The 23,454-nt window shown below is 40.7% G+C and overlaps 1 protein-coding gene, 1 long non-coding RNA gene and 1 pseudogene across 2 annotated transcripts; 2 read left to right on the top strand and 1 right to left on the bottom strand.

Annotated features, from left to right (window-relative positions):
* Positions 1-5,288: 5,288 nt before the first annotated feature.
* LOC103401970 (lysM domain receptor-like kinase 4) lies at positions 5,289-7,718 on the top strand. The gene has a single exon (XM_008340705.4). The coding sequence runs from the start codon at positions 5,446-5,448 to the stop codon at positions 7,432-7,434; it is 1,989 nt and encodes a 662-aa protein (XP_008338927.1). The 5' UTR covers positions 5,289-5,445; the 3' UTR covers positions 7,435-7,718.
* Positions 7,719-17,849: 10,131 nt separating this feature from the next.
* LOC139192813 (uncharacterized) lies at positions 17,850-19,745 on the bottom strand. Its single transcript, XR_011577232.1, has 2 exons — positions 18,444-19,745; positions 17,850-18,122 (listed from the first exon to the last, which is right to left on the bottom strand). It is a non-coding gene; the product is annotated as an uncharacterized lncRNA (long non-coding RNA).
* Positions 19,746-19,946: 201 nt separating this feature from the next.
* Positions 19,947-23,380, top strand: LOC108171445 (protein LYK5-like; annotated as a pseudogene).
* Positions 23,381-23,454: the final 74 nt, after the last annotated feature.

Here is a 23,454-nt window from a genome sequence, read left to right on the forward strand (position 1 = left end):
GTCTCCAAACGAGAAGTTTTCCTCACTCGGGAAATTAAAGGAGCACTACCTCAACCTACATGCTTCACTCCCAAAGTTTCAACATACAAGCTTCAACAAAAGAAAAAATTCAAAGAACTTAGTGAAGAATGCCTTGGTGTATTTAACACAATACGTTGAAATGAAGCAAATCTTGTTTATTGATATTCCCGATAAGTTACAAATATGTACATATACATGAATCAAAATAAACAAACAAGAGGGAGCCTTCATAAAGGTTGCTTAGGGGAAGTCTCAGCAGTCGGTAGAGCCCCAGAAAGAGAAAGCACCGGATGGTGGTTATCCGGAGCCTCAGTACTGGAAAGAACCCCAGAAGGAGGAGGCATTGGAGGTTGATCATTTGGAGCTTCATTATGCGGTACAGCCCCAGAAGACGAAGGCAATAAATGCCTTTGGAACAAACCCACAAACCTTTTATGATCAAGTAAAGCCTGACCATCAGATTCTTGCATCTGGTTAAGTTTCCTCTTCATGTTTGTAGCATAGTCATGCGCGAGCCTGTGCAACTGTTTATTCTCATCCTTGAGCCCTCTAATCTCCTGTTTGAGACTTATCATTTCAGCAGCCAATGATTCAACTTGGCGGGTTCTAGCAAATAGGCGTTGGGCCATATTAGACACAGAAGCTGCACACTGAACACTAAGAGCCAGAGAATCCTTAACAGCCAACTCATCAGACCGTTTGGAAAGTAGTCTGTTATCTCTGGGAGTGAGAAGGTTCATGGCCACCACCGCAGCGGTCATATCATTCTTCATCACAGAATCCCCAACGGTAAGAGGACCAGTAGAGGATATGAAGGATGGGCGCCATATGTTGTCTGGAGAAGGCGTGGCTGCCTCTTCTCCAAGGTTCAAGTCAAAACGACGATCGGAGGGGCCAGACATTTTCAAAGGTGTTGAAGAGAGAAGAGGTCAGACAAATCAAGATCTTAGAAGTGCAAGAAGGGAGCTTCTACTAGTGGAGATTCAGGTGTGCTGTGGAACTTAATGCCAGCCTCTATAAAAATCTGCACTCGACGGAGCTTCAGAAATCAAAGAGGCATTTGCTTTCTCAAAAGCTGGGCTGCTCAGAGACCACGAGGGCCGATCTCAAAAATCGAAGAGGCGCTTCCTTTCTCAAAAGCTGGGCTACTTAGAGACCACGAGGGCCGATCTCAGAAATCACAGAAGCACCTGCTTTTTTAGCCTCGTCAGCACTTGTCACATGCACACTCAGCTTTGCGAAAATTACGGGCAATCTGTCGAAGATTTCTGGTGAAGTAGAAAGCACGTGAATCTTACTGTTCAATCGCCACTCTCCACACGCATCATCAACTCCTCGGGTACCACATATAACTTTGCCAAAGATCTCTGACAAAGTTTAGGCACGAGAATTTCGAAGTTCCAGCTACCCTACTATTACCCACAAGGGTAAAGGAAAATCACCACTGCTTGACAACTGGAAAATCCCTATGTGTGTCGACCTCCGTGTTCCGTGGCAAGACAGGCTAGCAAGAACGTCCAACCTTTACTCACATTCGAGAAAAGACTCTCAACATAATTACTTTCTCAAAAACCGAAGCGGCACCGCTCTCCGAATCTCGAGAGCCAGATCCCCGACGGGATTGCTTGTTCGAAAACCGAAGAGGCACAGCTCTCAGAACTTCGAGAGCCAGATTTCCTTAGATAAAGCTTATCTGTAATCTTCACACGCAACATCAGCTTTCCAGATACCACATACCACTTTTTCAAAGTGCTCTGACAAAGTTAAAACACGTGAAACCAGTAGCTCCCACTACATTGTTGTGACCAAGAAGGGTAAAGGAATAGCATTACTACTTGTTATTGGGAAATCCCTATATACATCGACCTCCCTTCTTAACGGACAGGCAAACCTGCAAAAATGCTCAACCCTTTCTCGCGTTCGAGAATGCACCCTCAACATAACCTCTCGAAATACTCAGCTTTATTTCCCCCCTGATAATACCTCAGCAAATAAGCCACACCAAGAACAAGAGTATCTCATATTATCATGGTCGAAAGCAAGAGTATCCCATATCATGCTTTCTCCCTGTCCTTGTCTTCGTCCTTGTCCACACCTGCAGGACAAAGAGAAAGAGAGCAGTCAGTCGGAACCTGAAATCAAACCTCCAATCTGGAACTGACTGCCTGAGACCTTTGCCTGGTTGCTTACTTAGCATTGTTCTCGAGAACTCATCCTCAACTGCTGTCAAGGTCATGAATTCCACCACCACATACCTCATGACAGTTGATCAGATATTGGCTCTTTACACTGAAGCTGCCAAGCGTGGATGAGTCACTATGAAGAAATGTTCTGAAGGACCATTTAAATGCAAAGGTTGCACACCACTTCTGCCATGCAAAAGATTGAAGCAGAAGGTTCAACGGTGAGCTGAAACAGATCATTACAGCACGACACCTTTCCATACCACATTCATTATTCCGTCAACAGCAAAAGTATCCCATATCATCAAGGTCGAACGTACTCTAGATTTGATGGACTTGTTTTGACCCTCAAATTCTTGAGTCGGCCTTATACTCTGAAGGGAACCAGAAAACCCTCCAGCACAGTTCAAGAATAAGCCTGTGGAAAGTTACTTCTTCAAAAGCAAAAGTATCTCATATCATCTCTTCTCCATTTGCTTCTCCTTATCCTGGCAGCTGGATGAGAGACAAGGAGAATGAGAACAATCAACCGGAAGCCAAAGTCGAACCTCCGATCCTGGGTTGCTTGCTTGGAAGTTTGACTGCTTACCTTGTCTGTCACCTCTTTCGGCAGATCTCCTAGCTCGGCGACTTGGGGGACTCCTACTATAGGGTTTGTATCGCACTTGACCAAGCCCGAAACTAAAAGTAAGCTTCAAGTGAAATTGATACATTACCTCGTGCATCTTCATCGGTTAAAGATACCACCCATGGATGGAGGAAAAGTACTTCCAGAGAAGATGCCACATCTACATATGAGACAGATAAGGCACGTGAAAATGATACCACACTTCAGTACTTAGAAGTTTCGTGATTACTCAATGGCTTGGATCTTGCAAGTCCCCAACCGAGAAGCTTCCCTTACTCGGGAACTTAGGGGAGCACTGTTTGTACCATACTTGACCAATCCCGAAACTACTGAGCACCGGTCAACGTTATACCGTCAAGGACCCAGAAGAGCTTCCCTTCAATCAGGAGGCCAATCACAACACGACACGTGTCAATGTTAGAACAAAACTAGAAACTCTCTTCTATAAATAGGGATCATTCTCCCATAATAATCTTTAATGTCATTTTGTACTAAACTATTCACTAGAACTCACAAAATGAAAGCTTGAACCTATGTATTTGTGTAAACCCTTCACAATTAATGAGAACTCTTCTACTCTGTGGACGTAGCCAATCTGGGTGAACCACGTACATCTTGTGTTTGCTTCCCTGTCCCTATTCATTTACGTACTTATCTTCACTAGTGATCGAAGCAACCAAGCGAAGGTCACAAACCTGACACTTTCTGTTGTACCAAAGTCCTCGCTGATTTTGTGCATCAACATAGTGGTTTCCAAAACATTTTTAAAATGATTTATGCTTTAAATGCCATGTCGAAAATGAGTTGCATTTTAAGTATTACATTATTATAAATCGTGAATTATATCATGTGATGCTGCAGAGGCTCAGGTAAGTATATTGTGATGGTAATGGTTGCATGGCATATTGTTATGCATAAATGCATTTAGAGCTCATCATTGCTGCACCCCGGTGTTAGTGTTCCTACCCAAGGCCAGGGCACAGTCCTTCACGTGATGTTCACCTCCCGCACCGCACGCTCACCTTGGATCCAAGTTTGGTGCTAGCCTTGTCGTACCGACCACAATAAGTGGTTCTGACTCGTATGCTAGCATATATTGATGAACTATAGGTCCAGTCATATAGGTCATATTAGGTGACTCCGACTGGCATATTATTTTATATTGATTTCACCTGGCTTACATCTTTTAGTATTGAAACGTAGGACATGGCATACTTCAGTTTTTACTAGCCTTGTGCATTGGTATTCGTATGTACATACATAGTATTATTTTCTAAAAACTATATGGATTTTACAATGAGGGGTTATTATATTCAGAAAAGATAAATGTGTTTTCAAATGTTTTGTTTTTGCCCACTCACCCTTTTGTTTTGCGCCCCTCCAGGTCCTAGGTAGCTGTACATCTTGGTGGCTCACGAGGACTTCTCAGTGGTTCTGACGAACTACTAAATAACTGTAGGGATCTTCTCTCCGTTTGTATAATTAGTACTTAGTTAGTTCGACTGCACTTTCGTTTACCTATGCTCTGGTATGTGTGTATTTTATACTTGATCACTTTCACGCACTTACATATTATCTCTAGTTTAAGTAAGTTTAGTTTTGGTTTTTACTTAGTCGTATTTTCTTATTATTATCATCACTTATATTGCGCACTTGACTACGTCACCCTCACGTGACGACCAACACGTCTCGACTTCGGTGGGGATGTGTCACCAACACTTTATGCTCATAAGAAATAAACCCTAATTTATTTTCCTCTTACTATATAAGATGTGACACACTTCGTGAATTGTATCATAGTTTCTGGCATAGAAAATACTAATTGTCTAATTTTAGGTTCTTCTTAGCCTTTGTGTGTAGCTTTATTAGCCTAATCTTTAGTTACTATATATCGTCTCCTTAATAATGAAATGCGAATTTGGAGACTTGAACCTTATGTTGATTGAGTAAGGGTTATAATTGCCCTTCTGACCTATATAATAAGGGATCAGGATCCTCTCCTGAGCAGATGGAGAGGATCCTCCTGACCAGGTCCATCGGACCGTTCATTTTTTATCCAACGACTATAATTATTATAACTTTTAAAGGGATCCTCTGTTTGTAACCGTTGAATAAACAATGAATGGCCTGATGGGCCTGGTCAGGAGGATCCTCTCCATCCTATAATAAGCATCATATACAAAAGGAATTATTGGGTATAATATAAACTATTTAATAATAAAATAAGATAATGTGTACACCAGATTATAGAAGTATTTAATTGCTCTTTAGTGCCTTCCCAACCAATGCTGATACGTGTCAAAGATTAGTGTCACAATACAAACCTACTTTTTTTAATAAGAACAGAATAAACTATTTTTTTAGTACTAATTGAAGATTAACTCCGCTTACAGATCAAGTTCTGATAAAAGTTGAAGTCAAACAAGGCAACTAAGAAAAAGTGAACTAGACAGTCCTTCTTCAATCCACCCTGGTTTTTGCATAAATTAATAATTCACCATAAAAATTCGATATTAGCACCTCAAGAGGCCCACAAATTTTGCAATATATTCCAAGTCCGAAGTTCCGAACTTTTCCTTGCAGAAAAACTCCACACCTTTCGATTCAAGAAAAATGAATATCCTCCCTCTCGTATCTGCTATAATTCTCACCATTTTTTGTTGTTCTTGTTTGATTTTTGCTCAGCAGCCCTACGAGGGACAGGCCTTCTCAGATTGTAACAACCCAGAAACTTACTCAAAATCTGTTCTTGGCTACACCTGCAATGGAGCAAGCAAGAGTTGCCAAACATTCCTCACCTTCAGATCCCGGGCGCCTTACAACGCGGTCTCTGCCATCTCCAAACTGCTGGCTTCCGACCCGTCTCCGCTGGCGGAGGTAAATTCGGTTTCTGAGACTGCAACGTTCGAAACCAACAAGTTGGTGATTGTTCCGATTAATTGCTCCTGCTCAGGTGAGTATTATCAGCTAAACACATCTCATGTTGTTGTCAATGGCGATACCTTTTTTATCATTGCGAATAACACATTGCAAGGCCTTTCGACATGTCAAGCTATGTTGAATCAGAATGGTAATCGAACTGCAGAAGACTTGTCTATTGGTGATAGACTCAATGTTCCTCTTAGATGTGCTTGTCCCACAAAGAACCAAACTGATCTAGGTTTCAAGTATCTTTTGACTTACTTAGTTGCCCCAGACGATTATGTTTCATTGATCAGCAATAGATTTGGATCATTTGGTTCAGATACAGGGAGAACTCTCGAAGCTAACGGCCTTCCGGAGCAGGGTTCCACAATTTATTCCTTCAGCACACTCTTAGTTCCTTTGAAGAACCCTCCAAATAATTCTCAAACCGTAGAGCCTCCCTCGTCATCACCATCACCTCCGGCAACACCTCCACCTCCACCTCCACCTCCCTCCAATAACTCAAACAAAACATGGGTTTACGCCCTTGTTGGGGTTCTTGGAGGAGGTGGGCTTGTATTGGTCATAGGCGTTATTATCTTTTGCGTATTTTTCCGCAGAAGTACTAAGAAGGGCTTCGATCCAGTTATCGCCTCAGAGAGCTTTGAGGCACTTGAGAAACCACAAGAGAAGGTGGAGGAAGAAGGATCTCGGGACTTCCTAGAGTCCTTATCTGGCATAGCTCAATCCCTCAAAGTTTACAAATTTGAGGAACTGCAACGCGCAACAGATGGTTTTAGCACTGCTTATTTGATTAAAGGGTCTATTTATCGCGCCAAAATTAATGAGGATTTGGCAGCCATTAAGGAGATGAATGGAGATGTGTCCAAAGAGATAAATTTACTAAAAAAAGTCAGCCATTCCAATATCATTCGCCTCTCTGGAGTTTGTTTTAATGACGGACATTCGTATCTTATCTACGAGTATGCTGTCAATGGACCCTTGAGTGATTGGATTTACAACAGTAGCAATGACGGGAAGTTCCTGAATTGGACACAGAGAATACAGATTATGCTGGATGTGGCCTCAGGGCTTCACTATCTCCACAGCTTCACCACTCCTCCCCATGTCCACAAGGATGTAATGAGCAGTAACATTCTTCTTGACAGCGATTTCAGGGCCAAGATTGCAAACTTCGGTCTAGCAAGGTCAACAGAAGCGCCGGAAGGTGAGTTTTCTTTGACAAATCACATTGTCGGAACAATAGGCTACATGGCTCCTGAGTACTTGGAAAATGGCTTGATATCCCCAAAGCTTGATGTCTACGCATTTGGCGTTCTCATGCTGGAAATACTCACTGGAAAAGAGGTTGCTATGTTTTACGATCTCTTGTCTGATGTTGTAAACTCTGTGCTTAACAACAAAGACGGAGGTCAGAGTTTGAGGGAGTTCATGGATCCTTCTATGCAAGAGAGTTATCCTCCAGAACTTGCTGTGTTCGTGATCAAACTGATTGATAACTGCTTGAACAAAAACCCCGCTGCTCGCCCGGGCATGGAGGAGATTGTACAGCTTCTGTCCAGAACCTTGAGCAATTCACTGAGTTGGGAATTGTCAAGCAACATCTCAGGCTACAAAACTTTAGTGGGAGTTCTTGGTAGTACCGAAACTGGAACAGGATCTCATTCAACTACTTAGTTTAAATTTGGATTTTATTGTAATTTACTGCTTCTCTTTCTCTTTTTCCAATTAAGATTCATATGCTGCTATTGTGTATAAGTTATGGAAAATTCTTCGGATATGCAGCAGTAAAAAGCCTCAGGCAAATTTCCATAAAAATAAGCCAATGACTGGAAGAAATGTTTTGACATAGAAAAATGATCTGTTTCTTGCAGAATTATATGTGTCTTGGCCCGATCCCGAGATACGTTCAGTTTAGGCTTGGATTTTATTGTAATATACTGCTTCTCTTTCTCTTTTTCCATTTAAGATTCATCTGCTGCTATTGTGTATAAATTATGGAAAATTCTTCGGATATGCAGCAGTAAAAAGCCTCGGGCAAATTTCTAGAAAAAATAAGCCAATGACTGGAAGAAATGTTTTGACCAAGAGAAATGATCTGTTTCTTGTAGAATTATATGTGTCATGCTCCAAATCCTGAGATACGTTTAGGATCGACATGTAACGTCAGAGAGTACCTGTTCAACTATCATGATATGCATGTTGTTTTATGCTACAAATTAAAGTGATGACTTGAGAGTGAAGGGGGCATAGCGACCGCCTTGGGTTTCGATCCCCTAAACCTCCAGAGGGGCTACTACGAAGGGATTATCACCGTTACCTTTCTAGGAGAGGTACTAAGATAACTAAGGGTAGAGCATTAAAGAACACTCTCGTTACAGGGGGTAGTTGGTCATTGGACCGGTCATCAGGCATGTAGTGATTTATTGGGATTTCTATTTTCTTTTTAAAAGGAAATTGTGTGAGTATACAATCTATTTTCAAAACTAAACGAAGCTTTTGTTGTGCATCATTTTCCTATAATACATATAGTGTCATATACTATTTTCAAACCTAGCTGGGATGGATTCTCTAAGGGGGAGCGACGAATGTTTGTGATGCTCACCCCTTACTTTATTACATGACCCGTGCACCTACAAATAGACGTTTTGGACTATAGTCGGAACTAGTGTTGTTTGTTACTTGTCAACTTCTCGGTCGTTCATTGCCTCACCGTCTTGAAGGATTTTTGTAGCCAAACTCAACATTTTGCATTTTCAAATCAACTAAAGAGTTGGTTTAGTATGATAATTACTTTAAACTCTTTGGTTTTGTTGTAAGTTGTAAACTTCGTCTTTGATGTAAAAAATTTATCCAAATTCTGTCGCCCTTTTATTCTTCGTTTTACCAAAATGATTTCCGCTTCCATACTGCTTAAAAATAAATTATTTTACTTCCCCTCAAATAGCCTTACATTCTATTGAGAATGTAGTGTTATAATGTTGGAATTTAACACTATAATATTGTGTTACTAATAGAGCATGACACTGTTACGTACCTATTTTTGGGGCATGACAACATAAATAATAATAATTTCCCGAAAATTTGAAATACAACAAACTGAATTGTGAAATCCAATAATGGGATTTCACAATATGGATCGGAAATGCTTTGTGCAAAACGTCCATTCATTACAAAAGAACCGACTGTGAATACACCATAGATAATGTTGCAATGTCATTGTATCGAACAAAACGTACGTAGCATAGCCAGATTATTAAAATGGACTATAAGGTATTTTTATTGGCATATAAGGAGACTTGGTCGAGTCAAGAGTGCTACTAGTCATGGCACGTAAGGAGAATTGGTCTAGTCAAGAGTGCTACTAGTCATATGATTCTCCCCTACATCCCTACCCTAAACTCCCTTAATTAAGGAACTACTTCTCCTTTAAAAAAGATTAAAGTTCAGTACAAGTTAAATTTGGGTCCCAACCACGAATGATTTTCTGGGAAAATTCCATGTGATTAAAAACCTAATTAGTCAACATAAGTACAAAAAGTCAATTATTCAAAATAATTAAAACGCGGTAATGCTGATGCTGCAGACATTGTCATTGCCATGTACTACAAAACTTCAAGACTTCAAGCTTTTCCTCTGCCAGAAGTCTTCGCAGAAAGTAGAAACTTGATCATGGATTGCTCTATGTTCATGTTCTGAGTTTTGTTGCTCTTCACTCCGAAAAACAAAGCGGAACAAAGTTACTTAGAAGACTCGGCTTCTGATTGTGGCGAAAATGTCGGTACATCTCCGGCTTTTCTGTACAGTTGCAATGGAAAAAAATCAAGAAAGAGCTAGGTAGTTCCTGGGATTGATATATGGAAGAATATATGGAGGAATAATATGGCTGAATATTTCATATGTATTGAACAGAGGCTATGTAGCCCATATATATACAAATACAAATAGAAAAGTCAAACCCTGATTCTAATCCTATAAAGCCGTGATACACAATACATGGAATAGTTTTTCCTAGTTAAGACAAATACAATATTATACATTAATTACAAAACATTCTTAATACTCCCCCTCAAGTTGGAGAGTGAAGATTACGAACGCCCAACTTGTCTCGTAGCTTCACAAATTGATCCTTCCCTAAAGCCCTTGTAAATATATCAGCTAACTGGAAGAGTGTAGGCACATACGTAGGACGAATTATACCAGCTTGTAATTTTTCTCGAACAATATGACAATCTATCTCAATATGCTTGGTACAATTGTGAAAAACAAGATTTGCTGTGATGTACAAGGCTGCCTGATTATCACAAAACAATGAAGCGGGAGTTTTCTGGGGAACTCGTAAATCTTGTAATATGTATCACAGCCAAGTTATTTCTAGGCAAGTATTTGCCATAGCACAGTATTCCGCCTCAGCTGATGACTTGGACACATTATCTTGCTTTTTGGACTTCCATGAAATGAGTGAATTGCCAAGAAAAATACAATATCTCGTAACTGATCTTCTCATGGCACGACATCTTCCCCATTCAGAATCACAAAAAGCTTTCAAGTCTAGATTATTGTTGGCTGAAAATAGTAGACCTTGGCCTGGAGTGCCTTTGATATATCTAAGTATTCGCATAGCTGCATCCCAATGCAATTGGCTCAAAGTACGAACGAGATAAACCATGTCCGGTAATAGTGAGATATATCAATCTCCCAACTAAAACTAACCTTCTGTATTTAGTTGGATCATTCAACAATGCTCTATCTGTGGATGTAAGTGCTAAGTTTTGTTCCATCAGAAAAGGATCTGGCTTTGCACCAAGTAACCCTGAGTCTTGTAGAATATCGAGTGCATATTTTCGTTGTGACATAAAAATTCCCTTTTCTGAGTGTGCGAACTCAATACCCAGAAATACTTTAGATCACCAAGGTCTTTGATGCGGAAGTGTTTGGGAAGAAAGGCTTTGAGTTGTTCCATCTCTTGGATATTATTTCTTGTGATAAGTATGTCATCAACGTAAATAAGAACGATAGTGGTTGAACTACCTCAGATGTTAGTGAATAAGGAATAATCCGCTTTCGATTGATGATATCCAACTTTTTGAATAACATCTGAGAAGGTGGTGAACCAAGTTCTAGGTGTCTGTTTGAGTCTGTAAATGGACTATTTGAGCTGACTTACAAGATTCTCCCTTTGTCGGCGAAGACCCGAAGGGGGTTCCATGTAGACCTCTTCATGAAGAGTGCCATGCAGAAAGGCATTCTGAACGTCTAATTGATGAATGAACTAAGTGCAGGCAGCATCAATGGTAAGGAGACAACGCAGAGTGGTGAGTTTGGTAGTGGGGGAAAAGGTTTCCTGGTAATCAACTCCCTCAACCTGTGTGTATCCTTTTACAACAACACGAGCCTTGTAACGATCAAGAGAACTGTCAGAGTTGTACTTCTTTTTGAAAACCCATTTGGAGCCGATAGGCTTATGACCAACGGGAAAGGGAACCAAGTCCCAAGTTTGATTGTGGTGTAACGCATATAATTCTGTGTGCATAGCTTGTTGCCAATTCAGATCAAGGATAGCTTCATCATATGTGGTGAGCTCAGATGGACCTGTAATGTTAGCTAAAAAATAGCAATGGGCAGAAGAGAAATAAGAGTTGGAAAGAAAATTAGATATGGGATAATGGGTACCTTTTGCAGAACGTGGTACCAGGGAAAAGTGATTGACTTGGTGAGACATGTGGTAGTCTTTAGTCCATGCCGGTGGCTGTTTGGGACGAGTGGAGTGCCTGAGAGAAATGAGAATAGGTTGTGAAGAGATGGGAATATTGTTAGGAATGTCGGTACTACAAGATAGAGAATGCACAAGGTAAAGTAGAAAATGGACACCAAGAATTTATGTGGTTCGGCAATTTATGCCTACGTCCACCAAACAAGGATCAATCTTCACTATATGAAAAAGATGAGTACAACAAGAGTAGTCTTACCAAGCCAAAGACAAGGCTTGATGGATACAAGAAAGTATAACACACACTTTCTATCACTTTAAACTTCACTCACACAATGTGTAGTGGAACACTCTCACTCTCACTCTTGGAGCGGAACTCTAGCTTTAGACTTGATCCTTTGCTACTTACACTTGGTTCTTAATTGGTTACTTCACTACAACATCACACCCATATTTATAGATGAGGGTTTGGCATTCTACTAGTTTCTAGTGTATTCTTCAAACCTCTAGCATAGATAATTCTAGACTAGCCACAAAATTGTAGCCTTTAGATCTTTCCATTTGCAACCAAGGAAGCTAGTGCTCTCTAGCTTCTTCCATCAACTTAATAACATGCTAGAATTGTCTAGCATGCTCCAACCACCTCACTTGCTTACTAGAATAATCTAGAACATTGATCATGGGCTGGACCATATACCAACAATCTCCCCCTCCAGTCCATGAGGGAGGAATTCTGATCATGACTCCAAGTTACCTGGAGTCCATCCCAGCAGCCTTAATGCAGAATTCCAACTTTGATTTTGTGACTACCTTTGTTAACATGTCTGAAGAATTATTATCGGTATGAATCTTTTTCAACTGTAGCAACTTGTTCTCGATAGCATCTCTAATCCAGTGATAACGAATATCAATGTGCTTAGTGCGTGAATGATATGTAGTGTTCTTACTCAAATCCAGAGCACTCTGACTATCACAATAAATGCCATAATCACTTTCCTTCAAACCCAACTCTTGGAAAAACCGCTTCAGCCACAACAACTTCTTGCATGCTTCTGTAGCGGCTATGTATTCAGCCTCAGTTGTGGACAACGCAACACACTTTTGCAACTTGGATTGCCAAGACACGGCTCCTCCTGCAAAAGTAAACAAGTACCCAAACGTAGATTTTCTACCATCCAGGTCACCTCTCATGTCAGCATCTGTAAATCCTTCCAAGATTGGTTTGGAACCGCCAAAGCACAAACACATCTTAGAAGTCCCCTTCAAATATATGAGAATCCACTTAACAGCTTCCCAATGGTCTTTCCCTGGATTAGAGAGAAACCTGCTTACCACACCTACTGCATGAGCAATATTTGGCCGTGTGCACACCATTGCATACATGATACTTCCTACTGCTGAAGAGTAGGGAACAACTGCCATTTTCTCATTTTCTTCATATGTTTTTGGACACGACTCTTTGCTCAACTTGATATGATTGGCTAAAGGTGAGCTTACCGATTTGGCTACTTGTATGTTGAACATTTCAAGCACCCGTTCAACATACGTTTCTTGTGACAACCACAACTTCTTGGATTTTCTATCACGAATTATCTCCATGCCCAAAATCTGCTTGGTTGGCCCTAAGTCTTTCATGTCAAAGGACTTAGATAACTCTTCTTTGAGCTTTTTAATCATAGAAGCATCTTCACCGATAATCAACATGTCATCAACATGAAGCAATAAAATGATGAATTTACCTCTAGAAAATTGTTTGATATAGACACAAGAGTCAGCATGAGTTCTCTTGTACCCATTACTCATCATGAATGAGTTGAACTTCTTATTCCATTGTCTCGGAGCCTGCTTAAGACCATATAAGCTTTTCTTGAGCTTGCACACCAAAGTTTCTTTACCTTTGACTTCAAAGCCTTTGGGTTGCTCCATATATATCTCCTCTTCGAAGTTGCCGTGGAGAAATGCAGTTTTAACTTCTAACTGCTCGAGCTTAAGATCCATGCTTACTGCTATACCAATGATAACTCAAATGGAAGTCATCTTCACCACCGGTGAGAAAATCTCATCAAAGTCAACTCTTTTCTTTTGACTAAAACCTTTTACAACCAAACGAGCTTTGTACCTTGTCATGTTGTCGTCCCTTTTCAATTTCAATGCTTTTCTGCCCTTTGGAAGCTCCACCAGCTCATAGGTATCATTCTTTAATAAGGAATCCATCTCTGACTCCATTGCCTTCATCCATTTATCACTGTCGTTATGAGCTCTGGCCTCCTCATAAGTTTCGGGCTCTCCATAATTAGTCAACATGATATACTCTGATGAAGAATACTTGGTAGACGGTCTTTGACTTCTGCTGGATCTTCTGACTTGATCTTCATTCTCTTGCGGGGCTAGAGGCTCCCACTGATTGGGTTCTCCTTGAATCTGCTCTTCTTGACTAGGCTCCCCTTAATTAGCAATCTCATGGTTTGGCACATCTTGATCAGGCTCCCCTGATCAACATTATCTGGTTCTGCAGGCACTTCATTGGCAGCTATTTCAGGGATGTCATCGTGACTTTCTTCATCTGAAGCTAATGGATCAACTCCTCTGACTGAGCCATCTGGTTGTGCTTCTTTATCCGAATCCCTAATTGTTTGATCTTCATAAAAGACCTCGTCTCTACTTCGAATAAACTTCTTTTGGTATGGGTCCCATAATCTGTAACCAAAATCTTCACCGCCATAACCAAGAAAGATGCATGGTGTAGCTTTGTAGTCTAACTTCGATCTCTGCTCTTTGGGCATATGCACAAAAGCTTTGCAACCAAACACCTTTAGATGAGAGTAAGACACATCATTACCAATCCACTCTCTTTGGAACATCAAGACCTAATGGTACTGATAGAGATCGGTTGATCAAATAGCAGGCTGTCCTTACAGCTTCACCCTAGAACTGCTTAGATAACTTTGCAGTCCTTAGCATACACCTGACTTTCTCCATGATGGTTCGGTTCATTCTTTCAGCAACACCGTTATGGTGTGGAGTTCCAGGAACTGTCTTCTCATGGCGTATGCCATGTTTCACATAATACTCTCTAAACTGGTAAGATGTGTACTCGTCGCCGTTGTCGCTACGAAGGCACTTGAAAGGTTTCCCAATTTCCCTATCAACTATGGCATGGAACTCCTAAAATGTCTGAAACACCTGGTCTTTGGATTTCAACAAATACACCCACACCCTTTGTGGAGCATCATTAATATAAGTAACAAAATATTTATTTCTTCCAAGTGACTCGACTTCCATGGGACCACACATATCTGAATAAACAAGATCTAACAAATTTCATTTCTTTGTAGATGGAACAGAAAAACTAATTCTTCTTTGTTTTCCGAATAAACAATGCTCACAACAGTTTAATAACGTACCTTTGGCAAAGGGAATGTGAGACTTCTTTGCCAAAACTTGTAGGCCTTTCTCACTCATGTGACCTAGCCTCTTATGCCACAAGTCTAGAGATGAGTCCTCCACATCATTCAACTCACCTTTCAAAACTTTGGCATTTGACCGGTACAACGTACAACAAAGTTGTGCTCTTGCTACCACCATTAAGCCTTTAGTAGGCTTCAATTTTCCTTCGCCAATATGGTGATAATATCCTTGTCGATCAAGGGTACCGATGGATATCAGATTGAGACGTATATCAGGAATATGTCTTACATCTTTCAACATCAACTGGCAGCCGAGATTAGTTCTTAGGCAAATATCACCAATTCCAATAATTTTGGAATAGCTTTCATTCCCCATCTTCACTATGCCAAAGTCACATTCTTTGTATGTACTGAAGAACTCCGGTTTGGATGTAGCATGGAAGGAAGCTCCATTGTCAAAGATCCATTCAATGTCTCTGTCAGAGTTTCCCATATGCAGACATTCACCAACAGACAATATTTCTAGTACATCACCACATATGATAGCGGTGGTATTGCCAGTATCATCTTTCTTCTGATTGTTTCCTTCATTTTGCTCCATCTTCCAAACTCGACAATTTTTCTTCATATGGCCTTCTTTGCCACAATGGTGGCATGCACCCCTGAACCTTGACTTGGATTGGCTAAGACTCCTGCCATGACCTTTAGGCCCTCTACTCTTGCTTCTTCCGCGGTTCTCTGTGACAAATACTTGGCTGCTATCTGTGTCAGAAGTCTTTCTCCTTGTTTCTTCATTGAGCATACTATTTTTAACATTATCAAAAGTAAGAACACCATTGGAAGCAGAGTTACTTATACTCACCACAAAGGTCTCCCAACTGTCTGGCAAGGATCCAAGTAGCAATAGCGCTTGCAGCTCGTCCTCAATCGCCATTTGCATAGTAGCCAACTGGTTGATGATATTTTGGAAATTGTTCAAGTGTTTTGCTACACTTAAACCATCCTTGTACTTCACATTGATGAGCTATTTGATCAAGAAGGCTTTCTTGACTGGGGTCTTCTTCTCGAACAAAGACTCAAGCTTCGTCCAAAACTCGCGGGCATTGGTTTCATCGTCCATCCATTGTCTAATTGTGCCAATAGCCTTGCGATTCATCTTCTTCCACTCGGCATTGGACATGCTCTCGGGTTTAGCGACATCTCATTCAATTGGCTCATGCAAATCCTTGCAATAAAGAATGTCCTCCACCCTTGGCTTCCATGTTACCCAATTAGAGTTAGTGAGTTTGATCATAGTGTCACTTCCTTCCATCTCGTAGTACGAGCCAACTGAGCTCTGATACCACTTGTTAGGAATGTCGGTACTACAAGATAAGGAATGCACAAGGTAAAGTAGAAAATGGACACCAAGAATTTATATGGTTCGGCAATTTATGCCTACGTCCACCAAACAAGGATCAATCTTCACTATATGAAAAAGATGAGTACACCAAGAGTAGTCTTACCAAGCCAAAGACAAAGCTTGATGGACATAAGAAAGTATAACACACACTTTCTATCACTCTAAACTTCACTTACACAATGTGTAGTGGAACACTCCCACTCTCAATCTTAGAGTGGAACTCTAGCTTTGGACTTGATCCTTTGCTACTCACACTTGGTTCTTAATTGGTTACTTCACTACAACATCACACCCATATTTATAGGCGAGGGTTTGGCATTCTACTAGTTTCTAGTGTATTCTTCAAACCTCTAGCATAGATAATTCTAGACTAGCCACAAAATTGTAGCTTCTATATCTTTCCATTTGCAACCAAGGAAGATAGTACTCTCTAGCTTCTTCCATCAACTTAATAACATGCTAGAATTGTCTAGCATGCTCTAGCCACCTCACTTACTTACTAGAATAATCTAGAACATTGATCATGGGTTGGACCATATACCAACAAATATCGAGGTCGAGATGGGAGGCATTGAGATGGGTAGGAGAATGTGTAGGGGGTTTAGGATGGGTGGGGACGGGTATTAATGGAGGAGAGGTGGGCATAGGTTATGAAGGGATGTCGGTGAAGGGGAAATATGTGGGATATTGGGAGTGGGAGTGTCGGCTTGTGAATGGGTAGTGGTGGGGTCAGCGCCATGTGGGGTTAAGGCAGAAGGGTGATCAATGATGTTGGCAGGTGCATCAAGTGGTGGAAGGAAATGGAAAACGAGAGAAAAAGATGTGGTGTCCTGATTTATGGGGTTAAGGGCAGTGGTATGAGAATCAGGAGATGAAAGATTAGAAAATGGGAATGAAGTCTCATGAAATTTTACATCACTAACTTATCAAAAACTTTTTAGTGTCCAAGTTGTAAAGTTTATACCCTTTGTGACCTGTGGGATAGCCAACGAAAACACACCGGTGAGTTCTAGGTTCAAATTTGTAGGTAGGGTGGACAACGGTAGCATAACTGATACATCCAAAAACACGTAGATGCTTAAGGGATGGTGGACATTTGTATAGTAGTTCAAAGGGTGATTTGTTGGAAAGTAAGGGTGAAGGTAAACGGTTGATGAGATAGACGGCAGTGAGTATGCAATCACCCCAAAATATGAGGAGTATGTTGGACTGAAAGTGTAAAGCACGTGCCATTATAAGAATATGGTGATGTTTGCGTTCAACAACCCCATTCTGTTGGGGGGGTGTAAACGCAAGTGCGTTGAAATTTGATGCCATTAGATTGAAAATAATCCCGCATGGATAGGAATTTGGACCCATTGTCTACTCTGATGGTTTTAACTGTGGCATGGAATTGAGTGTGAGCAAAGGTGATAAAAGACCTTAAAAGATGAGGTGTCTCAGATTTGTGAGTCATTAAAAACACCCAAGTGCATCGACTAAAATCATCCACAATTGTAAAAAAGAAACAAGCCCCAAAGTGAGTGGGAATTTTGTAAAGACCCCATATGTCACAATGTAATAAAACAAATGATGCATGAGTCGATATTGAACTTAAAGAAAACGGAAGTCTTGTCTGTTTGGCCAAAGGACAGACACTACATTTATTGTCAAATGAAATATCATGAAAAAATAACAAAGAATAAGCTAATTTGAGACAAGAAAGGGATGGATTCCCAAGTCGTTGGTGCCATAAATGGGAAGGATGAGAGACTTGATGAGAGGCAGGTGTCCGGTGTATAAGCGACATGTAGTAAAGACCATCACACATCTTACCCGAACCAATCATCTTCCTTGAAGCCAAGTCCTGTAAAACACAAAAGGTGGGAAACAAAATGGCACATCAATTGAGAGAGTCAATGACTTTGCTAGCGGACATGAGATTTGAGATTAAAAGACGGAACACACAAGACATCAACTAAAGTTATATTAGAATTAAATGGTATTGTGCTAGTGCAAGTGATTGGGATTGAAGAACCAGTGGGCAAATTAACAACGGGTATAGATGGAGGTTTGGTGGTAGTAAATAAAGTGGAATCAGAAACGATATGATCTATAGCTCCGCTATCCAAGATCCATGGCTTAGTAAACACATAATTAATGGAAGTAACAGAAAAAGAATTCGGACCTGCGGCATTGGCATAAGTGTTCCCATTACCAGAAGAAAGCAAAGAGAGAGCATGAGTTAATTGTTGAATTTGATCCGCAGAGAGTGCACTCAATGGATTGGTATTGGTGGATGCAGAAGGATATGTTGGTTACGGCATGGATGGCCCTTAAAGACCTGAAGTGGTTTCCGCTGCATGGGCAACATGCAAAGGACGTGAAAAAGAGCCTCGTTGCTTTCGACCATTTTTGTTGCCATGTCCTCCATTGGGATTAGGTCCTCCATTGGGATTAGGCACCCATATGCCATTCTTAATTTTGCACTTGCCCTCTGTATGTCCTCTTTTGTCACAAAAATTGCAATGGTATTTTAGAGTGGGTTTGTGCAATGGATTAGGCACCCATTGTCGATGGTGTGTCCCTCTCGGTTGCAATGATCACAGCGCTGGTCAGAGCGGGTTTGTGTTGCAGCAGCAAGGGAAAAATTATTGAATGGCAATTGTTGGCATTGTTCCAACGTCAACTGGCATTGTTGCTCGTGATTGCTGACAAAGGAATAAGCTTGATGAATATTGGGCAATGGTGTCATAATGAGAATGCTAGTGCGAACGGTGTCATGAATATCGTTGAGGCCCATAAGAAATTGCATAATTTAGTATTTTTCTTGTTGCTCATGATGTTTATCCATCAGGTTGCAGATGATGGGGTCTTCATGTGCATCGAGTCGAGTCCAAAGATGCTTGAGTTCTGTAAAGTACGATGAGACGATCATGGAGCCTTGTGATAGAGAAGCAATCTATTTTTGGATTTGGTAAATTGTTGGTGTGTTTTGCTGGGAAAATTGATGCTAGAAATCCTCCCAAATCTTGTATGCAAATTCGGCATGGACAACTCCGTTATAGAGATAACGAATTCGAAATCCATGATAGGATCATGCTGTTGCAGCGCGGCCATAGGGCATAATCACCTGGTTTTTCATTTTCGGAAGGGGGTTTAATGGATCCATCAATGAACCCAATTTTATTTTTGGCTCGTAAGGCATGAAGCATAGACTTGCTCCAGGAGGAATAATTAGTGCCATTCAGTTTTTCAGAAACAAGTACATGGCCAGGGTGATCTGAAGGATGAACATAGTATGGATGTGATAAATCCATACTAGGGTTGTTGTTTGTGTTGGCGTTGGGTGTTGGATTGTCTTTCATGATGTTTGTAATTTTGCTAGGGTTTGATGAAGTGGATCGAAGAGCCTGTGATGATACCAAATTAAGAAAGAGCTAGGTAGTTCTTGGGATTGATATATGGAAGAATATATGGAGGAATAATATGGCTGAATATTTCATATGTATTGAACAGAGGCTATGTAGCCCATATATATACAAATACAAATAGAAAAGTCAAATCCTGATTCTAATCCTATAAAGCCGTGATCCACAATACATGGAATAGTCTTTCCTTGTTTAGACAAATACAATATTATACATTAATTACAATATATTCTTAATAAAAAAAGTAGTCATGCTTCTTGATTTTCGTCTCTTAACCCCATTATGATTCCGTCTCTGCCATATCGAACCTCACAGCTTCAGACCCGTCTGAGCTTGCGGTGATCAACAATGTCTCGGATCATACTCTCTTGCTGCCTTCAAACAAAGAGGTGATTGTTCCGGTGGTCTCTTCTTGTTTAGGTCAGTACTATGAGGCCAAAGCCTCTTTTGTCATTCCCTCCATAGACCACATATTATTGAACAATATACCAAAAAACATAGCATTATTGATTGAATAATCAAAAACAAAACAAAGAGGTCTTTATATAGAGAAAGACCAAAGCAAACCCTAGACTAAAACCCTAATACTAACGGGCTAAGCCCAAAAAACCAAACATTAAAATAAATCTAAATAATAATATTTTCCAACACCCCCCGTCAAACTCATGGCGGTACACGCCATGGGTTTGCCAAAGTAGATATGGATGCAAGACTCCAAATTCCAGTGCCAATGCCGATGCGAAAAACACAACCATGCTAATGTCGATGCCAACTTCAAAACACAACCATGTCAGTGCCGATGCCAACTTCAAAACACAACCATGTCAATGCCGATGCCAACTTTAAACTACCATGTCAATGCCGATGCCAACTTCAAACTACCATGTCCAATCATCCTTCCTAGATTCAGATTTTGAATCAGTTCCAATATGCAAAACAGCAGCTGCTCCTCCTTTCTGTGGAAGTTCATGTTGCTGAAACAACTTAGGACATTGGGATTTCCAATGCCCTTTCCCTTTACAATAAGAACACTCATCCATAGCAACCCTACGAGACCTTGCCGCAGCAAATGCTGAAGTATTTGACGACGATGAAGAGAGCCTATGCGACTGCACACGAACTTCTTCTGCTTGTAACTCATTAAGAACAGAATCAACAGATGGAAGAGAAGTTCGATGAAGGATGGAGCTACGGAGTGTCTCGAACTCATCCCGAAGAGGCATTAGAAACTGAACAAGACGTTGTTCTTCTCTATATTTATAATAGAGCTTGACAATGCCGAGTTCTTCAGGCTCAGTTAATGCAAGTTGATCCCAAAGATTGGTCAGTTCATTGTAAAACACTTGAATACTCTTATCACCTTGCTGGATTGTACGAATCTCCATTTCCAATTGATACCTCTTAGCAAAATTAGCCTTGGTATACAACTTTGCCAAGTGATCCCAAACTTCCTTAGACGTTGAGAACTTAGCTAGTTGCATTCCAATAGCCAAATCAACAGAATTATTAATCCACGTAATAATCTTTGAATTATTCATCTCCCATGCAGCAACCAATTCAAAATGTTTCTCATCTTTAGGGTTATTTGGAATAGAAATCATTCCAGAAACATAGCCCCACAAACCTTTTCCAATCAAAAAATTCTTCATCACATATGCCCAATACACATAATTATTTCCATTCAATTTCACACCAATAGCTTGTAAGGAATCGTCCTTTGCAGATGCCATGACAATACTGAGGAACAAGGAGCACGATACCTGGTGCAGATGCAGATCAAAGGTGCAGATGTGACTGATGCAAATTGATGCAGATGCAAAGATGCAGATTGATGCAGACTGAAGCAGTGCGACAGATGGTGGGTGCGGTGTGGCGGTGGTCCAGTTGGCTGCGATGATTGCAGCGAACTGAGCAGATGCAAATTCAAGTCGGTGCAGCAGGTTGCAGTCAGATAGATTCCAGTCGGTGCACAGGTTCAATCAGATAAATTCCAGTCGGAAGCGTCCAGTGGTGCAGTGCTGGTGATATACTCACGAGTTCATGAATCACTCAGACAGACAGCATCGAGACAAGTCCAGTTAACCTGCTCTTGATACCATATTGAACAATATACCAAAAAACATAGCATTATTGATTGAATAATCAGAAAAAAAAAACAAAAAGGTCTTTATATAGAGAAAGACCAAAGCAAACCCTAGACTAAAACCCTAATACTAACGAGCTAAGCCCAAAAAACCAAACATTAAAATAAATCTAAATAATAATATTTTCCAACACATATATTATATAATAGCAACTCAGACATATCAGAGTTTGTCTACTTGTAATGCTTTCATGTAGCAGAACAAGTATAGTGCATTCCACTTGCTGCCTGGCATGAAATTAAAGGTGCCACTGAGATGTGCTTGTCCCACAAGCAACCAAACTGCCGATGGTACTAAATTTCTAATGACTTACTTGGTCAGCTTGGATGATTCTTTCCCTGACTTGAGTAAGAGATTTAATGTAAGTGTAAAGAGTGTAGCTTATGCAAATAGGTTTACAGAAGCTGATCCTCCTTTGCTAGCATTTACACCCACTCTAATTCCACTGTCGGTGGAGCCTTCGAGCTCTCAAACCCTAATTCACCACCTACCTGGGCCACCGCCATTCCTTTCTCCTCCAGTTACTTCTATTCATGGAAATAGAAGATCTAAGGATGTACTTATTTGGGTTGGAATTGGAATTGGAATTCTTCTGATAGTCCTCTGCTTGGTTATCTCTGTGGTCTTCTTTCATTGCCAGAAAAAGGGTTCTCAAAAGAATACAGAAGGAAAGAAGAAAAGGGCAATGGAGGAAGATTTATTTGTTACCATTTCTCAAGTTGATGTAGGGTTGAAAGTCTTCAAATACGGAGAATTGAAACATGCTACGGAGGATTTCAGCGAAAAGAACTGGTTGGGGGGCTCTGTACACAAGGGTTTAGGGAAAAGCTCTAGCCATAAAGAAGATGAGCAAAGATGTGACTAAGGAGGTGAACTTACTGAAAAAGGTTAACCATTTCAATCTGATCAGCCTTTTGGGTGCATGTGAACACGGCGGGGATTTGTACCTCATGTATGAGTTCATGGAAAATGGTTCGTTACGAGATTGGATCAAGAAAAACAGTTGTCCAGAAGTTCAGAGTTGGGATTGTAGGGTTCAGATGGCTTTGGACATTGCCAATGGGCTTCACTATCTGCACAACTTCACCGGTCCTGCTTACGTGCACAAAGATCTTAGCAGTACCAAACTCAACAAAAATTTAAGGGCTAAGATTGCAAATTTCAGCCTCGCACGGTCAGCAGAGAATCAATCGAATGAGAATTCATCTATGAGGTATGCCAGGGTACCGAAAGGTTACATGGCACCAGAATATATAGAATACAGATTGGTGACACCTGCAATCGATATCTATGCATTTGGGGTTGTTATGCTGGAGTTGGTAACAGGAAAATAAGCTGTATTCTTGCAGGATGGAGTGGAAGTACTTCTTTCAGACACAAGCTCTAGAACAATGGGAGGAGAAAATGCAGAAGCTCAGCCTGATGGGCTAATAGATCCGAATTTCAATGTAGAGCACTGCGCAGAGTTTACAGTACGAATGATAAAGCTAAGTCTTGAATGCTTGGCTCAAGAGCCAGAAAACAGACCAAGAATCCATCAAGTACTCTAGTTCCCGCAAAAAAAATCAATTCGATGCAATAAAAGTAGAATCATTTTTGTAAAATACGGATCTAGTTGCAACAG

The sequence above is a fragment of the Malus domestica genome, chromosome 02 (genome assembly GCF_042453785.1).
Source record: "Malus domestica chromosome 02, GDT2T_hap1".
NCBI classification, from domain to species: domain Eukaryota; kingdom Viridiplantae; phylum Streptophyta; class Magnoliopsida; order Rosales; family Rosaceae; genus Malus; species Malus domestica.

What these genes read in the sequence shown, in the direction of transcription:
- LOC103401970 (XM_008340705.4), top strand. Translation starts at nt 5,446, where the DNA reads ATGAATATCCTCCCTCTCGTATCTGCTATAATTCTCACCATTTTTTGT.